The sequence below is a fragment of the Delphinus delphis genome, chromosome 4, assembly GCF_949987515.2.
Source record: "Delphinus delphis chromosome 4, mDelDel1.2, whole genome shotgun sequence".
Taxonomy (NCBI): Eukaryota; Metazoa; Chordata; class Mammalia; order Artiodactyla; family Delphinidae; genus Delphinus; species Delphinus delphis.
Genome location: NC_082686.1, coordinates 12,302,417 through 12,321,870, shown reverse-complemented (window position 1 = coordinate 12,321,870; position 19,454 = coordinate 12,302,417). Strand labels below are relative to the sequence as shown.

The 19,454-nt window shown below is 40.4% G+C and overlaps 1 protein-coding gene across 2 annotated transcripts in view; it reads right to left on the bottom strand.

Annotated features, from left to right (window-relative positions):
- Positions 1–19,454, bottom strand: part of SYNJ1 (synaptojanin 1) — an 86,540-nt gene that overhangs the window by 7,880 nt on the left and 59,206 nt on the right. Inside the window, exons 21-30 of one of the 2 annotated variants that reach the window (XM_060010386.1) lie at positions 16,805–16,883; positions 12,373–12,535; positions 8,571–8,780; positions 7,145–7,252; positions 6,556–6,594; positions 4,795–4,842; positions 3,463–3,501; positions 3,262–3,332; positions 1,506–1,614; positions 1,053–1,246 (exon numbers count right to left, since the gene is read on the bottom strand). In XM_060010386.1, the coding sequence (XP_059866369.1) occupies positions 1,053–1,246; positions 1,506–1,614; positions 3,262–3,332; positions 3,463–3,501; positions 4,795–4,842; positions 6,556–6,594; positions 7,145–7,252; positions 8,571–8,780; positions 12,373–12,535; positions 16,805–16,883 (1,060 nt within the window). The remainder of the gene's footprint in view (positions 1–1,052; positions 1,247–1,505; positions 1,615–3,261; positions 3,333–3,462; positions 3,502–4,794; positions 4,843–6,555; positions 6,595–7,144; positions 7,253–8,570; positions 8,781–12,372; positions 12,536–16,804; positions 16,884–19,454) is intronic. The other variant, XM_060010387.1, reaches the window with a different exon arrangement.

Below are 19,454 nucleotides of genomic sequence, written 5' to 3'. Positions count from 1 at the left end.
ATCACTTTCTGTCCTAAAACAGCAATACAAAGCTCTAAGATACGGCTACTTTGAAAGTTTCTTGCCCTCCAATTACATTAAAAAAAAAATACAATAGTACACCTCACAAGAAAATGAGAAGAAAAATTCATGATACACTAAAAGCCGATTGGCAGAGAGAAAATAATAGATATTTATTGTTGGAAGGATTTCTACAATTATTATACATCTTCAGCATCCTCAACAGTGCAATGGCACTGTTTTCTGTGTGACACTCATGAGATAACATTATTTTGATGGTTTTCACTTTGGTGAATAAGCCTGCTGCTGCACGCCCAAAACTTCTAAACTGATCCAATAGTGTCTGAAACTGCTAGAGATCCCTGAGGAAGCCCAGTGCTGGCTCCACCACGGAAAAGAGCTAGCTGTGTGGCATCAGGAGGAATAAGAGCGTTACTGGAAATTAACTTGACTGCCAGTGGTCAGGAGTGATCTGACTGCCTCTCTCTCCAGGATGTAAAAGCCAAAACTTATTAACTGTGAGCAATAAGAAAATAAATTATTATTGTCCATCCTAATTCATTAACTAGCCAAAGTAAATTATGCATAAAAAACCCAGAAAGTCACCAACACTTTAAACATTAACAAGATAAAACAGCCTGGGAGCTGCCTGGAATTCCTTAAAGATCCCTAATCTAGGGTCACTCTCTGAGAACCCTTGATCCAGGCCACAGGTTAGACAGACAGACAGAAACCCCAAACCTCAAACAGCCAAACCATGCATCTGTTGTGTGACTGGTTTGAGATGTCCAATGACATTCGCCTGTTGAAGTCATATCTGAACATGCGATTAAATGTTTGTCTACCAAAAGACAAACATTTGTTAAAAGTGAATCTCATATTTGTTTATTTCTTAAGCTAATAATTAAAATAAGTATGTTCAAAGACTATACCAAAGGCATCAAATATACCTCAGTAAAAAAAGAAAAACAGAAAAACAAAACAAAACAAAAAATAAGCCCAAACCCTCACAGAAGCGTCCAGATGATCTTCTGCCGGCTGGCAGGACTTACCTGCGGCTGCACTGAAGGCTCAGAAGGCAAGCTGTGGGACGACCTGCTCCGAGGGGGCGGCTGCGGGGCAGACTGAGGCATAGGTGTGGCCACCGGGACAAGAGGCTCCCGCATCTGCTGAACCGGCGGGGCCAGAGAAGGCTGCACAGGAGGGGCGGCCTGAGGCTTCAGTGGTTCAGGAAGAACAGCCGGCCCTAAAAAAAGTCATTTCCAGATGTTAGGTGTTTTCTAGAAAACCACTTTCTATCCTTCCTTTAGTGAAATGTAAGGGATTCTAGTCCCTGTCCCGCCCACCCCTGGCCCCAAGCAGCCTCATTTCTTGTGGCATAAAGAAAGACACAAGGCTATCCCACTTCAAGTAAGTTGTAAAAAGCGAGACACTGCAGAAAGGAAAAGAAAAAGAAAAAGGGAAAGAATACAGAACGGCACTGCTGTTTCTAATACAGGGCCTACCTTTCAGTACTTCTGATGGTTTGCTTTGGCTTTCAGGAGTCAGTCTTCCAGCAGACACCCGAGCATGGCTCTGGGGGGCGCTGATCACCCCGGCACGGGGTGGAATAATCTAAAAATGGAAAACGTAACCGTTGAGATATTTACTTATTTTCAACAGATAAGATTTGGTGAAAATATTTGCTTTTGCATCTCATCTCATTTCCTCAGCCTCTTGTCATTTTAATGGCTCTTTATTTATAGCCACATCGTCACAAGTTTTAAAAATCTTCCTTTTTATTTTCCACCGTTTACTATGTGCCAGGCGCTGTGTTAATTAAGCACTGTGGAGGCATTTCCATTTCATTGTCCAAATGGCCCTCAGAGGTAGGTATTCTTTTATCATCTCTATTATAAATGAAGATGAAGAAATGTATACAACTTTCCCAAAGCCGCAGAGCTAGAAAGTAGAGCCAGGAGCCAGACTCAGGTCTGACCCGCTGCAGGGCCGTGCTCTTCATCCTGTGCGATGCTGCCTTAATGGGCGACGGGGATGGTATTACAGGTCACGAGGACGTGACCTGACATACACTGTGTAACTAAGTGGCTTATGAAAAACCATGCCGAGGTCTTTTTTTTTAAACACAGATGTAAAACCTCTTGAGTGCCTTACTCGATATGCTAAAATAAATACACTGGAAGACACACTGGTGAAAAACGTCTTTTCTATTTTCACACATTTGCTGAAGACTTTAAGCTCCCAATACTCCTTATTTTAAGCAAAAGTTATGAATGTTATCTCACAAAATTCTGACTTTCCTTCCCTATTCTTACAGTATTAAATAAAGAAAGTACTTTGTGGGAAGTGGTAGAATCGACGGATAGCAATTTCCCCTTCTTTGGGAAAAAGGAGAGTGGGTAACGGCTATCTTTAGGTATACTCCACAGACATTTTACTTTGGAGTGTGATGTTATATATAGAAAAAGGCCTTTAGGTTGGATGTTAAATAGAAAGCTACAAGAGAAAGAACGAAGTATTTCTATCTTATAAATCTTATGAGGATTCCTTAGAAATTAGAAGTAGTTTCATTAACAGAAGTTTCTTAATTTCCAGTTACAGTCACAGTTCCCACTTCTTACTCTTCAGCTGGAAGCCTCCCAGCAGTCCCAGGACCCACTAGACTGATCCTGGTTTCTGTTTTCTTTCTTTCTTTTTTTCCCCTTAAGTTACTTGCTCTATCCCAGAGAAAATTTTCACTTGGGTGAATAAGAGGATAATTCTGTGTATAAGAGAACACTGATAAACACGCAGAAAACCACAGATTCACAACACAGGGAAAGGCACTGCAATGCCACCTGCTCTCCTGCTTTTAATACCTTTAGAACCAGCTTTAGTTGACCGACTATCATAAATGGGTTTTCTGAAATCTAGTTTTCAAATCCTTCTGATTGAAGAATTACTCAGATAATATAAAAAGTTGCCCCAAAACATCACTTCCTCATATAGAGATTCTAAGATATTTATGTAGCGACTGCAACTACTTAATTGCATCACTTTTATTCAAATAAGAAAGTATGTTTAGTTACTTTTGAAGAGGATGTTAAAATACTTAGTGTTGAAAGGTACCTTGGAGAGCGTCAAGTGCAATTCCCCATTTTAGAGTTGAGGAAACTGGGGCCTTAATGGGCCCCATGATTTCTTCAAGATAACACATTTCATTAGCAGCAAATTGGGACCTAGAACCTAGACCTCCTGGCTCCCAGGCGAGATGCTGCCTACCGGTCTGGCTGTACTGTATCCAGCAGGTCCTGGGCCTGTGAGTCCTGTTTGAGGTGAAGGCTGATTGCGTCCTGGAACAAAGACATCGCACCGTGTATTTCATTTTTTTTAAAAAAGAAAGAAACAAGAAACCATCACTTATATCCCAAGTGTCTATTCACGGTCCAGTTTTAAGGTTAAGCTGAATTCAAGTGTTTTTACCTATATTATCTTTCCGTGTCGTTCCAGGGCTTTTGGGTGCTTTGAAGCAGGAAGGAAAAAAAAATTAGTCATAAGTAAACAATCAAGCCATACTGCATAACACTGGCTGCTGTTGTTTCATTACCAGCAGAAATTGGGGGCGTGAGATGGAAACAAAAGTACTTTGCTTTAGATAATGATGAAGGAAGCGTATTATCAGCTCTGAAGGAAATACCCCCAAAAAGAGAAAAATTAGGATACTGAGAGTGACATTCATGGGAGCCAGCTTAGCACTTGGTCTGATACCTCATTCAGAAGGTCACTTTTAAGGTGACTTTCCCAACAGAGCTCTCTCCTGTGAACCTTGAAAACACATGGTCAGCTTAGGGGGATGGTCACAAGATGCAGCCCCGCTGTTTCCCAGAGCTTGGTGGACAAACAGCTCCGGAGCAAACAGACGGCACTACATTTTCCGAGTCACACAAGAGGCACCTAATGGCACTGTTTCAGGGCTTCACGCTGTAGATGTCATTATGGATAAAGGAATCTCACGATGAGATCTTTGGGATTTCTATAGCAAAATCCTATGATGAAGGCACATCTTATTACCAAATATCTGCCTTATGCAAGACAATGTTAAACTACGGTTCAAACTCATTAGAAAGGTAGTAAAAGGATGAAATGAAATAAACTACTTTTGGGGCCAAAAGGAGTTAGGGGACACTATTGAGGCCTGCATCTCATATTTATTCTTTTTGAAAGGAAATTCAAGTGTGATTGTTGTATGAAATCCATCAGCTTTTTAAGAACTATAATCTTAATGAATGGCTTCTAGTTTTTATAGCCTTTTAAGCAAATTTAGTTCAGCGTCATTAAAACATTTCTGTTATCTGAAATCATCCGAAAAACACTATATTCTTGGACCTCAATTAATAAGGTTTAATTACAATTAAATTAATAAGGTTTAATTACAATTATTAATTTTTAAAACTCCAGAGTTAGTATAGTACATTTCTAAACATTTGACTTATTCTGAAAAGAATTTTGAAGGCATTCTTCTTAAAATAACATTGTACAATAATTTCACATCCAAAGGATATATGAAATATATACAACACAGAGTGCAAAACAACATGAGAACTGTGCGGAAATTAAATGGACATCCATTAGAAACTATATACAACACAGAATGGAAAGAGAAAAAAAATACCAAGTTACAAGGTATACATAAGGATGGGAGGGGGAGTTTACAGTTGGACCAAGAAAAGATTTGGTATGCCTTTAAACACTGGAGGGGCTGACATTTAGAAATAAAACGAGAGATCCATTTCTATGATGCAAAAGCCTTGTTACCTTCCATCTCTCGCCTAGCTACCCCAGGACTGGGAGGGGCTCCAGTACCTTTTTAGAGAAAGAACAGAAGCTGTATATTGTTCAGGGCCCACAGCACACAGAATGAAAGGCAGGCACACAAAACAATTTCTGAGTTAAGCTGACTTTTGCAAAAAAGTTCTTTCACTGGTTTAAATTTCTTCAAAGGTATCAGTACAAACCAAAGTGACTTCAGGTGCCTGGCCCAAACCTGAGTCTGGCCCTTTCCACAGTTAGAATGCAAGAGAAGGACAGTTTGCGTTTTATATCTGACATTACTAGCAGTAAGGAATTGCAAAATATGTGTAATGAAAGCCTTTGCTTTATGATCATCTCATTCTTTATATTCAGAGTTAAATCACTAATAAAAGCTCCAATATTGGCCAGTCAAAAAGGAACAAAAATCTTAAAGTTCCAATTTCATATGAAATCTCTGAGACTATATTAGTCTCTTAGAAGTTAGTTTTCGATACATAATTTAAAAAAAAATACTAAAAGTACTGTAATTACTTTCTCTCAGCTTATTGCCTTCAAGCAGTTATTGGTTTATAGGGTTAAAAAAATACACTGCGAACATTGCCTACAAAAGAATTGTGAAGAGAAGTGATTTTTAAAATTAAATCAGATTTCTAAGTAAGCCACTGAATTGCTATCATGTATAACTTTTCACAAATTTATTTAGCAACTTATTTCTATAGATCGTTTTCCTAATTAAAGGAGAAAATAAATAAAAGTCTATTATAACTATAAATAAAAGCACAAGTTTGAAACGGGAAAAATTAATGTTTTCTGTAAGTCAATGGAAAAGTTATACTCCAGCAGTATCTTGCAGAGGCCACAGTGCTGAAATAACTTTGCTACCTTTATTATACAAAGTCATTAAAATCTACACACAGCAAAGTCAATCTGTAACAACACACGAGCCGGTCCGCAATGTCCTTAGGCAGCTAGAGTAGAAAGACCAACTGCATGTGTATAGTGAGCCTTAATGACATTAAAACTGGATTTGTAAAAGCTCTTCTGAAATATCTTGCCTCAGCCTTTCCTGAGAATTAGATTAAATAAACTTGTCAAATGTATACCTCCAACTACGCTCTGTGAAAGTTTTCATGTAAACCAAGTAAACTACACTTTTAACAAAAAGTGACCCATGTGCTAGTAAGAATTTCCTTATTGAAATATATAAAAGAAAATTGTTCTTACATTTTAAAAATGAGGCATGAATGCTATGACAAGTTATGATAGAGCCATGCAAAATGAAAGCTATATTTCAGATAATTATTTTAAATTGCATTTCTAGGACACTTTGCTAATCCACAGGCTACTGGCAAGGGAATGTACTAGAGCTCTAATACAATCTAATATAATCAAATACTTGGGAAACATTCTATACTCATTGTGCCTGAATCACTTTTGAAAGTAGTATGATTTGGGGGAATTAAATCTTTGTAACCAAATTGACTGTATTTGTTAAGAAAAAGTATATCAGGCCTTGATGAGTAATTCACCTCTATCTGGGAAGTGGAAGCTCTTGTTAATTCTATTCACTAATAAAACCAAGCTCTAATCTTTTACTTAACAGGAATATAATGGAAGTTTGGAGCTATTTTTAACTTGGCATATAAATGTCATTCATTTTGACTTTTATCAAACAAACCTAAAATGTCTTTCAGTTATAGGAATCAAACTCCAAAAAAATTAATGAACCAAGATCCATACATTACAACAAATATAAATGGTTACCTCCAAATTCTTTTCTAGCAGGTGCAGGACTCCTAGCCCCTTATGGTTCATAAGAGAATGTGCAGCAGAAAGGAAACGACATTAAATAAAGAACTGAAATGTCAAAGATTTACTATAGTATTCATGATGTCAAATATCATGTAGAAACCACATATTCATGTCTTGGTGCTATAAAAAAGCTATTATGTAATGCAAATGCTTCTAAATAGAAACATTATACTTATTTTAAAAGAACATTTAAACAAATATATAAACTTTATAGTAAATAAGTATATGTATGTTCTTCAGTTCTAATCATGCATTTTATAGAAATCAGTACAACCCCATTAGCAAAAACAAAACAAACACTTCTTTCACACTTGTAAAAGGTCAGCTCTGAAAACATGTTACAGGAATCTAGTTGAGAAACAATATTTTTCCCTCTTCTGTCACACCCACCACGTTTTTTAGAGAAAAACTGAGGAAGTAGCACCAGTGATAGAAAAATAGTAAAATCTAGAAGCTAGAAGTTTGAAACATGCAAAACATTTTTAAACAGAGTGGAGGGAGATTTTAAACCGAGCAAAAATGGAAATAAATGGTTTGTTACCTGCAGGCGGAGGCGGTCTTTGTGGGGGGGCTGGACGCGCAGGAGGAGCAGCCGGGCGGGGAGGGGGGGGCCGCTTGGGCTCCAGGGGCTGAGTGTCAACAGGAGAACCTACCGAAAAAGTACCTGAGGTAAGAGGATCACGTTCCAAGTGGATGTGAGCACAAAGGTACTTTCTATACGCGTATGATAAATTATTTTGCTAATTTTCTAAATTTGTACTACAGTGTAATGTCACACATTTCTGGTATCAATAACATAAGCAGTTCTGCTACTACATTACCCTTTGGTACCATGAGAGCAATCAGGCTAGCTCTCTGTGGACTTCTTACCCAGGCCCCAGGTGCTGAAGGGGATTTATCGAGCGGCCCTATTAAGACAGCACAAAGGGGGCTTCCCTGGTGGTGCAGTGGTTAAGAATATGCATGCCAATGCAGCGGACACGGGTTCGGGCCCTGGTCTAGGAAGATCCCATGTGCCGCGGAGCAACTAAGCCCGTGCACCACAACTACTAAGCCTGCGCTCCAGAGCCCACGAGCCGCAACTACCGAGCCTGCATGCCACAACTACTGAAGCCCGCGTGTCTAGAGCTTGTGCTCCAAAACAAAAGAAGCCACTGCAATGAGAAGCCCGCGCACCACAAAGAAGAATAGCCCCTGCTCGCTGCAACTAGAGAAAGCCCATGCACAACAACGAAGATCCAACGCACCCGAAAAAAAAAAAAGAGACAGTGGTTATATTATTAAAAAAAAAAAGATGGCATGAAGTACTGTGTGAGTTAAGTCATTTGCAGTGTACTGGCCAATAGAGAGAAGAAAAAGAAAAGGGTGTCTCTTCTCTCTATACCCTGGCTTATCTTGAATTTATTGAATGAAGCCAGTCCTCTAAGAGTAGCATGGGCGAGCTAGAGAAGTTTATGAAATGGAAGGTATTTTCTGAAGACATTGGTTAGCATGGAACAGTGACTAAACCATGTAACGTAACAACCTCCAGAGATAAATCTTCCAACTCTGGAGAAGTCATGACTATCAAGTTGAATTCAAAAAATATATCTTGTCTCTTTCTGCTTCATATTATAATTTAGGTAATGTACAGATAGACAGTTAAGCCCGAATAGTTATGGGTCCTGACTGTAACGATAGAAAATCATCAACGATAAGACATGGACAAGCCTGGCCACATAGAAAAAGAACTAAGAAAAATTCTCATCTAGTGGCAGTGATGAGTATCCTTTCCATTTAGGGCTTACCATCTGCGAAGTTTCCTCTTTCGTATACACAGAAAACATGCTACACTTCAGCCTATGGATATGAAAGTTAAAACAAAAATGGGTCTCCAAAGGAGAGGCAAAGGCATCAGAGGTTTAACCGTCTAAAATCAAATGCATTAGCCAAGGAAAGTCATACAAAACTTTAAGTAAAATACACACTTTGTGAAGCTGGGTGCCCGGGTGTTCTTGATGGAGCTCGACTTGGTCTCACGGGAAGGGAAGGCACAGGCCCCTCTGATATGGTAGGTGACTGGCAGGGACTGGTCCGGGGTGAAGAACTTGGGGAAGTGCCAAGGCCAGAACTGGAAGATGGCTGGAGATGCTGAGGAAGGATTTCCTCTACCTCAGCACTGTAGTCATCAACATCACCTGAGAAAGTGCAAGGTCAGCCAAGGTCAGCCAAGTTACCACCATGTTAACTTTCTCAGAGATTTTTTTCACCAATCTAGGCTTTAAGGGGTTATATACATAAGATAAACACATTTAACATTATGACACTGCAAACATATATAGGTTAAGCATGTGGGCATATATAAAAATTTTATACATATAAAAGTAGAATTAGTGCAAACGCTCTTACAGGAAATGTAACTGAAGATAGTCTTCTGTTTCAGAGCAACAGGAGGCCGGTGGTGACTAACAGCTGGAGCTGGGTTGGCTCCAGAGCTTTCAATATTCCACTGAGCAGCTGTCTCAGTGCTGGCTGACTTGGAAGCTTAATGCTCTCCCTCCAAACCTTCCTTCTCGCCCATGGAACTGCCCGCTCCCCAGTGCCCTCAACTCAGGTCCTGCCCTCGCAGTAGACAGGCTCTCACGCGGTCACACACTTTCCCCAGAAGTCTCCTCGCTACTCTGTCCCCTGGACTCCCCCAACCTGACATATACACAACAGGGGGGAGTTGGTTCTCCCCTGAGATCTCCTCACCTCCTCTTTCCTTAGGGTTGGAAAGTGGGGTCAGGGTGCCCCTTGCAACCCAATTCCGATTGCAGAACTCAATCTTCCAAGCCTGAACGAAAAGGCCTATTTCCTTGAGGCTGCGCCATCACGCATTGATGCAGCTCCCTCAACCCCCGCTTGCCGCCATAATCTCCGACCTCCAGCCTTCTGGTCTCCTGCACCCATTCACTGAGGACTAAGGAGAGAGCAAGCTGGTAAGCTGGGTCCTGCCATCTTTCTGGGCGACATCGAAGTCCATGTGGTCAGCCCATCAACAACCTGATGTCTTTTCCCTGCTGATGCTCTCCTCCACTCCTGGCACATATGCCCCTTGGAACTGCAGTGCCTCTGAAACGGTGAACTCAGAACACTGCCCTCTGACCACCACTTCCCAGACTTCCACTCTCGCCCTCAGTTACTCTTTCCTCTTTTGACTTCACCAGGATCCAGGCCTTTGATTTTGTGTCTCTGCATCTGTCTTCACGTCCTCTGGTTCCTCAGCTCGGCCGTTCCCCTCCTGCACTATTCTTCCATCGCACCTGCATCAACTCCACTGTCTAACCTCTCCATAACTGCGCACCTGGGCTGCTGGGTGCTGCGGCCAGAGACAACCACGTGGCCCCGATGACTGAAGCCATGTTAACTCTGTGGTTTTCAGCCTCATCTGGGCTCCCAGGGCTGCCTGGTAATTCCACAATTTCCTGGCTGGCTCTCCCTCTGACCCCTTCTCAGGAGCTTTATCTTGAACCTTCTCAATTCTCCTGAAACCATGAGTTGCCCCACTCCTTAAACTTCACAGAGAAAAGGGTAGTCTTAAGATGGGACCCCCTCTCTTCAACAATCTGGCCCCCAACTGGAGCCTAACCACGTGGTTGGCACTCAGGTATTTGTGGATGGAAACAGTGGGGTTCTGCCCACCCCCGTTTTCCCAGGGACCGTGTTCTGCCACTCATTCTGCCCTGCCCCTCCCCAATGGCGTCAGCCCTTTCCATCAGCACTAAGCGTTCTGAAGCGTCCCCATTTCAAAATAACACTCCCTGGAGCAGCTGCCTTCCTCTCCCTTTCCCCCGCCTTAGCCAAACTTCTGTGAAGAGTTGCCTACAGACACTCTCTGCACGTCTTCGCCTTGCATCCACACCCCGATTTACCACCATCTGCCTTCTTCACTCCACTGAAATCACTCTCCTGAATGTCACCAACAGCCTCCTCCCCGGGACTAAACCCAAAGGGCAGGCTGCGGTGCTCACTTCTCCTTCTTGCCACAGACCACTCTCCCTTGTTATCTTTTCTTTCCTTGATTTTTAAGCTGCTATATTCTCCTGGCTCTTTGACATTTCTGGTTCTTTCTTCTCATTTTCCTTTTATGGGCAGTCTTCTTCTGCCTGTCCTTGAAGTCTGCATTTCTGTTTGATCCCAGGACCAGTCCTCTCCCATCTCTATCTCATCCTCCTGGCCAAGCTAATAAAAACGCATGGCCTTAAACTGTCATCAGAGCTGCCTGGTGGGCCCAGAGCTCTCTGCTGAGTGCCAGGCCCACATACCACAGCCTACATCTGGGCCTGATGGACCCTACAGACACCTCAGACTCAACATATTCAAAACCAAATCCACCTCCCATCCACACCCACTCCCCCTGCACAAGCATACTTGCATCGTCTACTTAGATCCTTTTTGTCCCCTGAGGTCTCTGCACATTCCTTCTTCCTGGTTCACGCCTTTCTATCCTCTTTAATCTAATTCTCACTCAGTCTACAGACTCTCAATTTCAGTTTCTCTGGTAGAACTCTCCCGACTTCCAACTCTAGGTCAGGCAGCTGCCCCATGAACTACTGCAGCATCGTTCACCAGTGCATTGATGTCACATGATTACAATTGCCTGCTTACTTGTTTGTAACACCAACTGAGCTGTGAGCTTGGGGAGAGCAAGGATGACATCTGTTGAATTTACAGCACCTAGCATGGACCTGGCACATGAAAGGTACTACATAAATGTGTGGACCAAGTAAACAAATGAACAGTGAAATGTGAAAGTGAGATGATTTTCTGAGGTGTTCAACTCTTAAATGCGTTATCTAGACATACAGGGTATCACAATATGATGCATTGTCATTTTATAAACTAAGGTATGCATCTTAATGGAAAATATGCTAAAATAATATAGCACATATATAGCATTAAAAAGCAAATGCATTTCTTAATCACATTTAAGGAAATTACTATATCGAGATAATCTGTCCCGAACTCCAAACTTGAAATGATTACATTTATATGGCTGGGTTCAGTTTCAAATGCATGTGTTCCTAGCCACTTTGAGAATCTTTTAAAATTACTTTGAAATATATCCTCTTTTGAACAGACTTGTGGTTGCCAAGGGGGTGGGGGGTGGGGGAGGGATGGATTGGGAATTTGAGACTAGCAGATGCAAACTATTATATGTAGAATGGATAAACAACAAGGTCCTACTGTAAAGCACAGGGAACTATATTCAATATCGTGATAAACCATAATGCAAAAGAATATGAAAAAGAATGTATGTATGTATGTGTGTGTGTGTGTGTGTGTATAACTGAATCACTGCTGTACAGCAGAAATTAATACAACACTGTAAAGTCAACTATACTTCAATAAATTTTTTAAAAAAGAAAGCAATATATCTTCTTTTGTAGTAATTATTCTTTTGTAGTAATTATTTTGAACACATTTCAGCACATTGAGCTTCTACTTTTCTACCTTAACTACAATTAGGGGGACAAAACCACACACCAAAAATACCACTTTGTGCTCTTATGACGCAAGGACATAAACTAACATTTGGAAAGGTCTTGACCTTTGCATGGCAGAATGGCAAACACATTTAAGTCTGGGTACAAGCAAAAGACACACAATACGATGCAAAACAAAATCTCGTTAATATTGCTCTCAGTGTTACAGGAAGGAAGAGAAGGATAAACTTGGAGACTGAGACGTTACTGATGGGAAGGAAACATCTTGAAGGACAGCAGTAAATGTGTTCAACAAGCAGACCTTCCATATCGAAGTCGGCCGCAACCTCCGCGTCTTCACCCAGCAGGGTGGAGCTTGTTGAGGACGGCAAGGGGACGCTGATTTTCTCTAAACTCATTTCTTCTTCCAAAGTTTTGATCCAGTCTGGACTCTTTAAAGTAATAGTTATAGTCCGACCCAATAACTAGTTGAGTAAAAGAGATACAAAATAAAAATTCATTGCATGAAAATTCACTATCTTGGAATAAAGTGCCTGCCTCAGTCATACTACGACAACAGTATAGGCTTCATTCAGCTAGACTCAATTCAACATAACCATTTCACATATACTGTATTTTTAACTAATTTTTTGTTTTGTTTTGGTTGGGTTTTGGTTTTGGGGTTTTTTTTTTTTTTTTGGCCGCTCCACGTGGCTGGCAGAATCTTAGTTCCCCGACCAGGGATCAAACCCGGACCCCCCCTCTGCAGTGGAAGCGCGTAGTCCTAACCTGGGAATTCCCTTAACTAGTTTCAAATGTCCCCAATCCTCCCTTTAAAAGCCTGTGTTGCTAAATCTCAGGTCTTTCTTAGGATGCACACAGATTTAAGTTTCCTTTGCTGCAGTAAGTATCTTTCCCTGGCCAGATATAAATTCACTGACAACTCTACTACATAATTTTATACTTCCTATGATTTTGATTCACAGATTAAATAATTGTTCCTACATGAGACAACTAAAGAAAGGACAGTAGAAAATCCTTAAAATAATTGCCCTGTTCATTTGGGCCTTCCTAACTTGGTGTAATGGTCTTGAAAGGTGCTATACTGTCAAAGTAGTTTCAGCATTTCAAACGTCAGAAGAATATTGAGAGGATTTAAGACCATTTTAAATCTTCAACAAAAGTTAATCATTCTGAAAACAGAAAGACTGGTATCTGTGAAACTGGCACCCTGCCTTTCCTATAAATGTGAGAAGCTTTTAGACAAAAGTATAATCTAAAACAACCAACATATTATAATCAAGTTACACTGTCCTGTGGATGTATTAAAAAAAATACTTTCCTTACGTGCTATTGACATTAGAATTCTTTGAAGACATAGGCTGGAGAGGTTGAAAGCTGCTGGCCTGAACAGCACAGCCGTGTTTAATAGGAATTTAGTGTCCATCCTGAGCTTTGAAGTCAGAGTCCTAAGAACTAATAATTCTTTACTCACTTATTAGACCAAATCAATTAAATTTCAGAACTTGGCAACAGGCTTCATATGCCATTTGTTACTTTTTAAAGTCAACAGCATTCTTTATATATTCACCAAAGAATACTAACAAGTATTCTTAAGCCTCAGTCACTAATAACGGGCTGACTAATAATAACTAAAATAATGGCCATTTAAGAGGCACTTCATCCACTTGGCAGAGATCAGAGCCAAATGAAAAGAAAGAAATTTAGACGACAGAAAAGAAAATGCTCAAGAAGGTCATCCTTCAGGTTTGTCCTGCTTACGCTATATACTTTTTCCAGACTCTCCCCTGGATTGGAAGTGTTCCTATTAGTCTTGCGTCTAGAAGATTTCGGGCTGAAACAGTGGTACTAACAAAGATAGACTAGAGGTTTGGAAATGTCTAACTTTCAAAAGGATAAATCAAACATTATTATGCACTTTCCCAAAACATTATTTTTTCAGAATTTTGAAAATCTTTTAAGGGAGCTAAGGGTGGGTCCTTTCTAAGAGCATAACATACATGACTAGACTTGAGGGTGAGGAACAGAGCTGAAAAGAAGGGAGGAAAAAACCAAACAAGGAAAATTATCAGGGGAAAGACAAAAGAAATATTCAGAAAGGGAATAAGAGCTGACAAAGAATGCCAAACTGAGAGCCGCTCTTAAATATTTACAGCACCATGGGAGAAGGAAGGGCTTTTTAAGATATCAAAGGTAGAACTAAATTTAAAGATCAGTTATTTCCATATGGTGAAGACACAACAAAGTCATAAAGCAAACTGGGAAGAATATCTGCAGCATGTTATGAAAAGGGATTAACATCAAGGGAGCTTCAAAAGATGAATAATACCCCAGGGGAAAAATGAGCTAAGGTCACAAACAGCTCGTCAGAGAAGTACAAAATGACCAATGAATTAAAAGAGCTAGCAATCAAAATCTTAACACAGAAGTGACATACTACTTCTAGTTTTTCAGACGGTCAAAGTTAAAAAACATCCAATACTGATTAGAATGTTGGATGTTAGGTAATCCGAGGCATAATACAACTAGATGCATTCCTCCTGAAGAGCAGTTAGCCAACAAGTATCAACATTTAATATGTTAATATCTTTATCGTAGCAAATTTACATTTAAGAATTTATCTTAAGGAATAATAGTTAAGCATGCAAAGTTAGAGCGTACACAGGGGTTCCCTGGAATGCTGGTTTTAGTAATTAAAAGTTGGAAACAGCCTCTTGCCTTCCAAGGTGGCCCACACTCTGTCTATGGAGTGTGTATCTCCCTGAATAAACCTTCTTTCACTTTACTGTGTCTTGCTCTTGAATTCTTGCCTGCACAAAGCCAAGAACCCACACTGGGCGGCCATCCCAGGGACGCAGACATGACTTGGGATGTGACCATCCTCTCGCACCCCACTCTCTCTCCTGCAACATCTTTCCTGGCACCCAATGCGGGGCCTCCAAGGCCATAATCTCGATCCGCCTGTTGGGCTATGGCTCCCCTCTGAAGGGCGGCTGGGACTTACCCTGAGCCACGTAGATTCAAGTAGCCCGTTAAGTGGCAGCTGACGTCGCCTGCAGGATCTGGCGGAGACCAGTGCTCTGGCCGTGAAGAAGCGCACTGAGGCCAAGGCTTTTCCCCCTCAGTCTTTCTCATTCTCCTATTGCTCTATCTCTCTGGACTTGAAAAGATCCACCCAGACAACCACCAAACATCCAAATTAAGACTGCGCGGCAAGTAACTGACAACTTGGTTGGGTCTAAAGAACTCCTGCCAGGGGGCTTATCTGGTGGCGCAGTGGTTGAGAATCTGCCTGCCAATGCAGGGGACACGGGTTCGAGCCCTGGTCTGGGAGGATCCCACATGCCACAGAGCAGCTGGGCCCGTGAGCCACAACTACTGAGCCTGCGCGTCTGGAGCCTGTGCTCCGCAACAGGAGAGGCCGCGATAGTGAGAGGCCCGCGCACTGCAATGAAGAGTGGCCCTCGCTTGCCGCAACTAGAGAAAGCCCTCGCAGAGAAATGAAGACCTGACACAGCCAAAAATTTAAAAATAAAATAAATTTTAAAAAAAGTTGGAAACAACCTAGATGTCTATTAATAGGAGTTTGGTTAAATAAATTTATATATTTATCCACATAATAAAATTAATTTTTAATTAATTTTTAATTAAAATGCAGTCATTAAAAATGACATATTTGTTCATATAGAAAGATGTCCATGATATGTATATCTCATTTTTGTTAACATATATGTACATGTATATGTAATCCCATTTGTTTTAATATATATATATGCCTATATGAAGGTTTAGAAAAATTATTTTATAACGGTAGGACCACAAGTGGTCTTTATTATTTCTTCATACTTTTCTGTGTTTCTTAATTTACTTTTGCATGAGCGTATTACTAATGCATTTGGGAAAAACAAGCAAAACCCTACAAAATCTATTTCAAAAGCAATATACACATGGAAATCTTTTTCTCCAAGGAAGTGGAAGTTATGTAACAGAAGAGGAAGCTCAGGTAAATCTTTACCGAGTTGCCTGCTGTTGGAGAAATCAGGCCTGGATTTTAGTCCATCCTATCTAGTGACCATATACTTAGATATATAGGATTTGTCTAAAAGCATTCAGAAAAAACTAATAGACATAGCACTTTACAGCAGTAAAACTATTCCAGGACATTGATGTAAGTTTCCCACAACCAATGCCATTTCAAATCGTAGGTTAGGAATATCTCCACTAATTACAACTTTCTAAAATGCCTCAATGGGATGGATTTGTTATCTACGGGAATTATTTCACCTACGCTTGAAAAAGGGACCTGGGTACCACAATCCAAGCCAATAAAACAAGTTCCTTGGAATAATGAGCACATTCCTCCTTTGTTTTCTTGTAAGTGAAGCATTTTCTTCCATTTGCTAGAAATCTTTTCTACTATATAGATGAGCCAGAATATCTATTCCAATTAAACATTTTAAAGTTTTATATAAGAAAATATAATAAAATAAAATTTGGTAGTAAACATGTTTTCTTCTTAGTCTATATCAATGATTAACATCTCTAGGGCAGGACCAAAATAATCCTAAATTAGTCTGAAATCTAGTCTAAATAATAAATATTAAAGCGCAATACTAGGTCTTTTATCCTCCTGAACTGGAAACACATTTAGATAATTTGCTGCATGTCTCTAAAAATACAATCTTCAGACACTTAATTACAGAATGGTTTAGACTCAACAAATGCTACCTTACCTCTTTACCATTCAGGCTCAGAACACTCAAGGCAGAGCTTCCCTCCAAAAATGTAACCCACATTTTATCTTCTACAAATCTTTAAGGAAGGGGAAAGGAAACATAAAAAAAATCATAATTAATACCTAAGGTATAACTAGCCCAATGACTAGTCCAATGATTATCGATTAACAAGGGCTTATAGAGGTCAGAAAGTAAGAGCGAGAGCAACAGGGCCAGCGGTGACCTGGAGAGGGTACTCTTTCCCTAAAAGCATTCAAATTCAAATTTCTTTCAAATACTTTGTTAATAAAACAGCCTGCCAGAAGAAATGGACCGGTGGACCTCCAATTATGATCCCTGCTAATCCAATCCTTCATTTCATGGACAAGGAGAAAAAGGGCCAGAGGTGAAGTGGCTTGTTCAAAGTGACCCTATGAGAATAAAATACAGGGCTAGGACCCAATTCTCCTGACCCTGTAGTCTAGTATTATGTATTTTCACTGTCTCAGTGATTTTCCTGAAGCAAATTTCCTTTGACCAAGAAAGAAGACAGGGAGTTGTCACAAAAACAAAAAAACAATTGATATCAGTCAATCAGACTGGCCCCAAGGAGCCTTAGATTATGGTCTTTGTTTTTATTCAATGACAGGCATTTAAATGACTTCAAAGGCCTGTGCTATCATTCTAAGTTTATAGTTTTGAAATAAGAAATAAGAAACCCCCAAAAGGAAAAATAAAAAGGACACTGGAACAAGCTCTGAAGGAGATGGTCACTGATACATAATAATGTTATCATGAAAAAAGAAAACAAATTACAACATTATCAGTCTTATTTACAGAAACAATTTTACTAGTTGAACTACTCCCAACTGTATAAATCAGGGTCAGAAATCCTTGCAGATTTTTCAGATGAGAGACAGTAAAACATGTACATGCGTACATACCCCCCCACACAAAACACAGGTAAGAGACAATTTCTTTGGCATAAAGTTCCTAAATTGCAGGATGCTGCATTTGAAAGACACAGGGACATCATTCCTACCTAAAGACCATGAAGGGGATCTTTTTCAAATCGTTGGCAATGGACCAGATCCATCCTCCAAAGGTTATAATCACTATCAAAAGGCTGCATTTACGCTGCACCAGTCTCCCCCACGCCAAACCCTATTTGTTCTCTGATACTGGTACCAAAGCGTTTGTGGCCACGTGGCAGGGCTAATTTCTTGGTCCTATCCTTACGTGGCAATGTGCCCCCTATACATTTTGAACTTTAACAAGAGATTCTGGTTCTGATATCCATGGATTTATGTAGGACCTTTTAGAAGCTGTATTTTCTTCCTTTTTTTCACTCACGAGGATAAAAGCTTCTAGACTTTTCCCCCAATTAATACAAGTATCTAAATTTGCCCCATCTACACTTCCAGGGGATCTCTTACTTACATATAAAGACTTCACTCATTCCCTAATGGTTGCCTTATTCCAGAACAAAAAGTGATGATCAGTTTAGCCTACCAGTGACAGTAGTCCTGTCCTTGTTTACTTTCATCGCCTGCTTTTTCTATTCTAACTTGGTTGTCTAAGGTGTAACAACCAGAATATTCCAGGTGAGGAGGCACAGCATGGTTTTATAATGCTAGGATAATGCCTTGTTTCGTTACCAATTCTTTTTCCAATGATAACAAGCATTTTGGGGAAAGTTTTCAGCTCCAATTTAACACCAAGTTCTTTAGAGCCTAGGATAAAGGCAGACAGGTCCTCTTCCTGCATCAGTCTTTCATCCGTTATGCACACTCTGGGTTCTCTCTGGCCCAGTGCAATATTTTAACTTGCTCAAAAGGGCATTTATCTGCTACTGTGCTGCCCACTCACACAGTCCATGTGATGCTCCGGTGGTTTGGCATTTCTGTACTTGGCAAAGCTTACTGTCATCTGGAGATTTCACCACGTACTCGCTAGAGTCTTAAGATCTCTAGCCATTTTTTGTTTCATTTTAAACCTTTGGGGTAGACCTTTGTCAAATGACTTCAGGTTAAGTCTAAATACAATTTCCTCTCTATTCGCCCATGTACTCTCAGAAAGGAGAGTAAGGTTTCCCAGGCATGCTTCTCACTCCAGAAGAAACTACCCCATCTTCATTCTGTGGAGTATTCTGTGTAGCATCTAGGAAAGCCACTACACACATGCTGATATTCCCTAGATTCCAAACAGGAATTGGGTCTTCCATTTGTCCTCTGCTCTGCCACAGCACCTAATATAGAGATTTGCCCACTAAATAGCTATAAAACATCCCTAAATAAACAGAGGAACAGCACAGAAAGGAACTGGATAGTACCTCTTCCCTATGGAATTCAATACATGTTATTCAGTCTCTCAAGATTGCTGGGCATTTGGAATAGGCCGTTTTTTTAAACCACACAAGAGGCATCTGGTTCTGCAAAAGGCAGATGGTTAAGTCAGTGATGGAAACCAAGACGGGAAAGAATGACTCCTGACTATTCACCTGGCAGGGCTGCTCCTCCATCAGATGGAAATTAAACGACTTAAAATTACAGAAAACATCAAATTTCTTAAACCGAGGGCAGAAAAGTCACTCCGCTTTACTCCTGTCACTCCTTAAAAAAATGAAATAGCAATCACATGTTCATTCTTCTGTAGGGCTCACATGTTA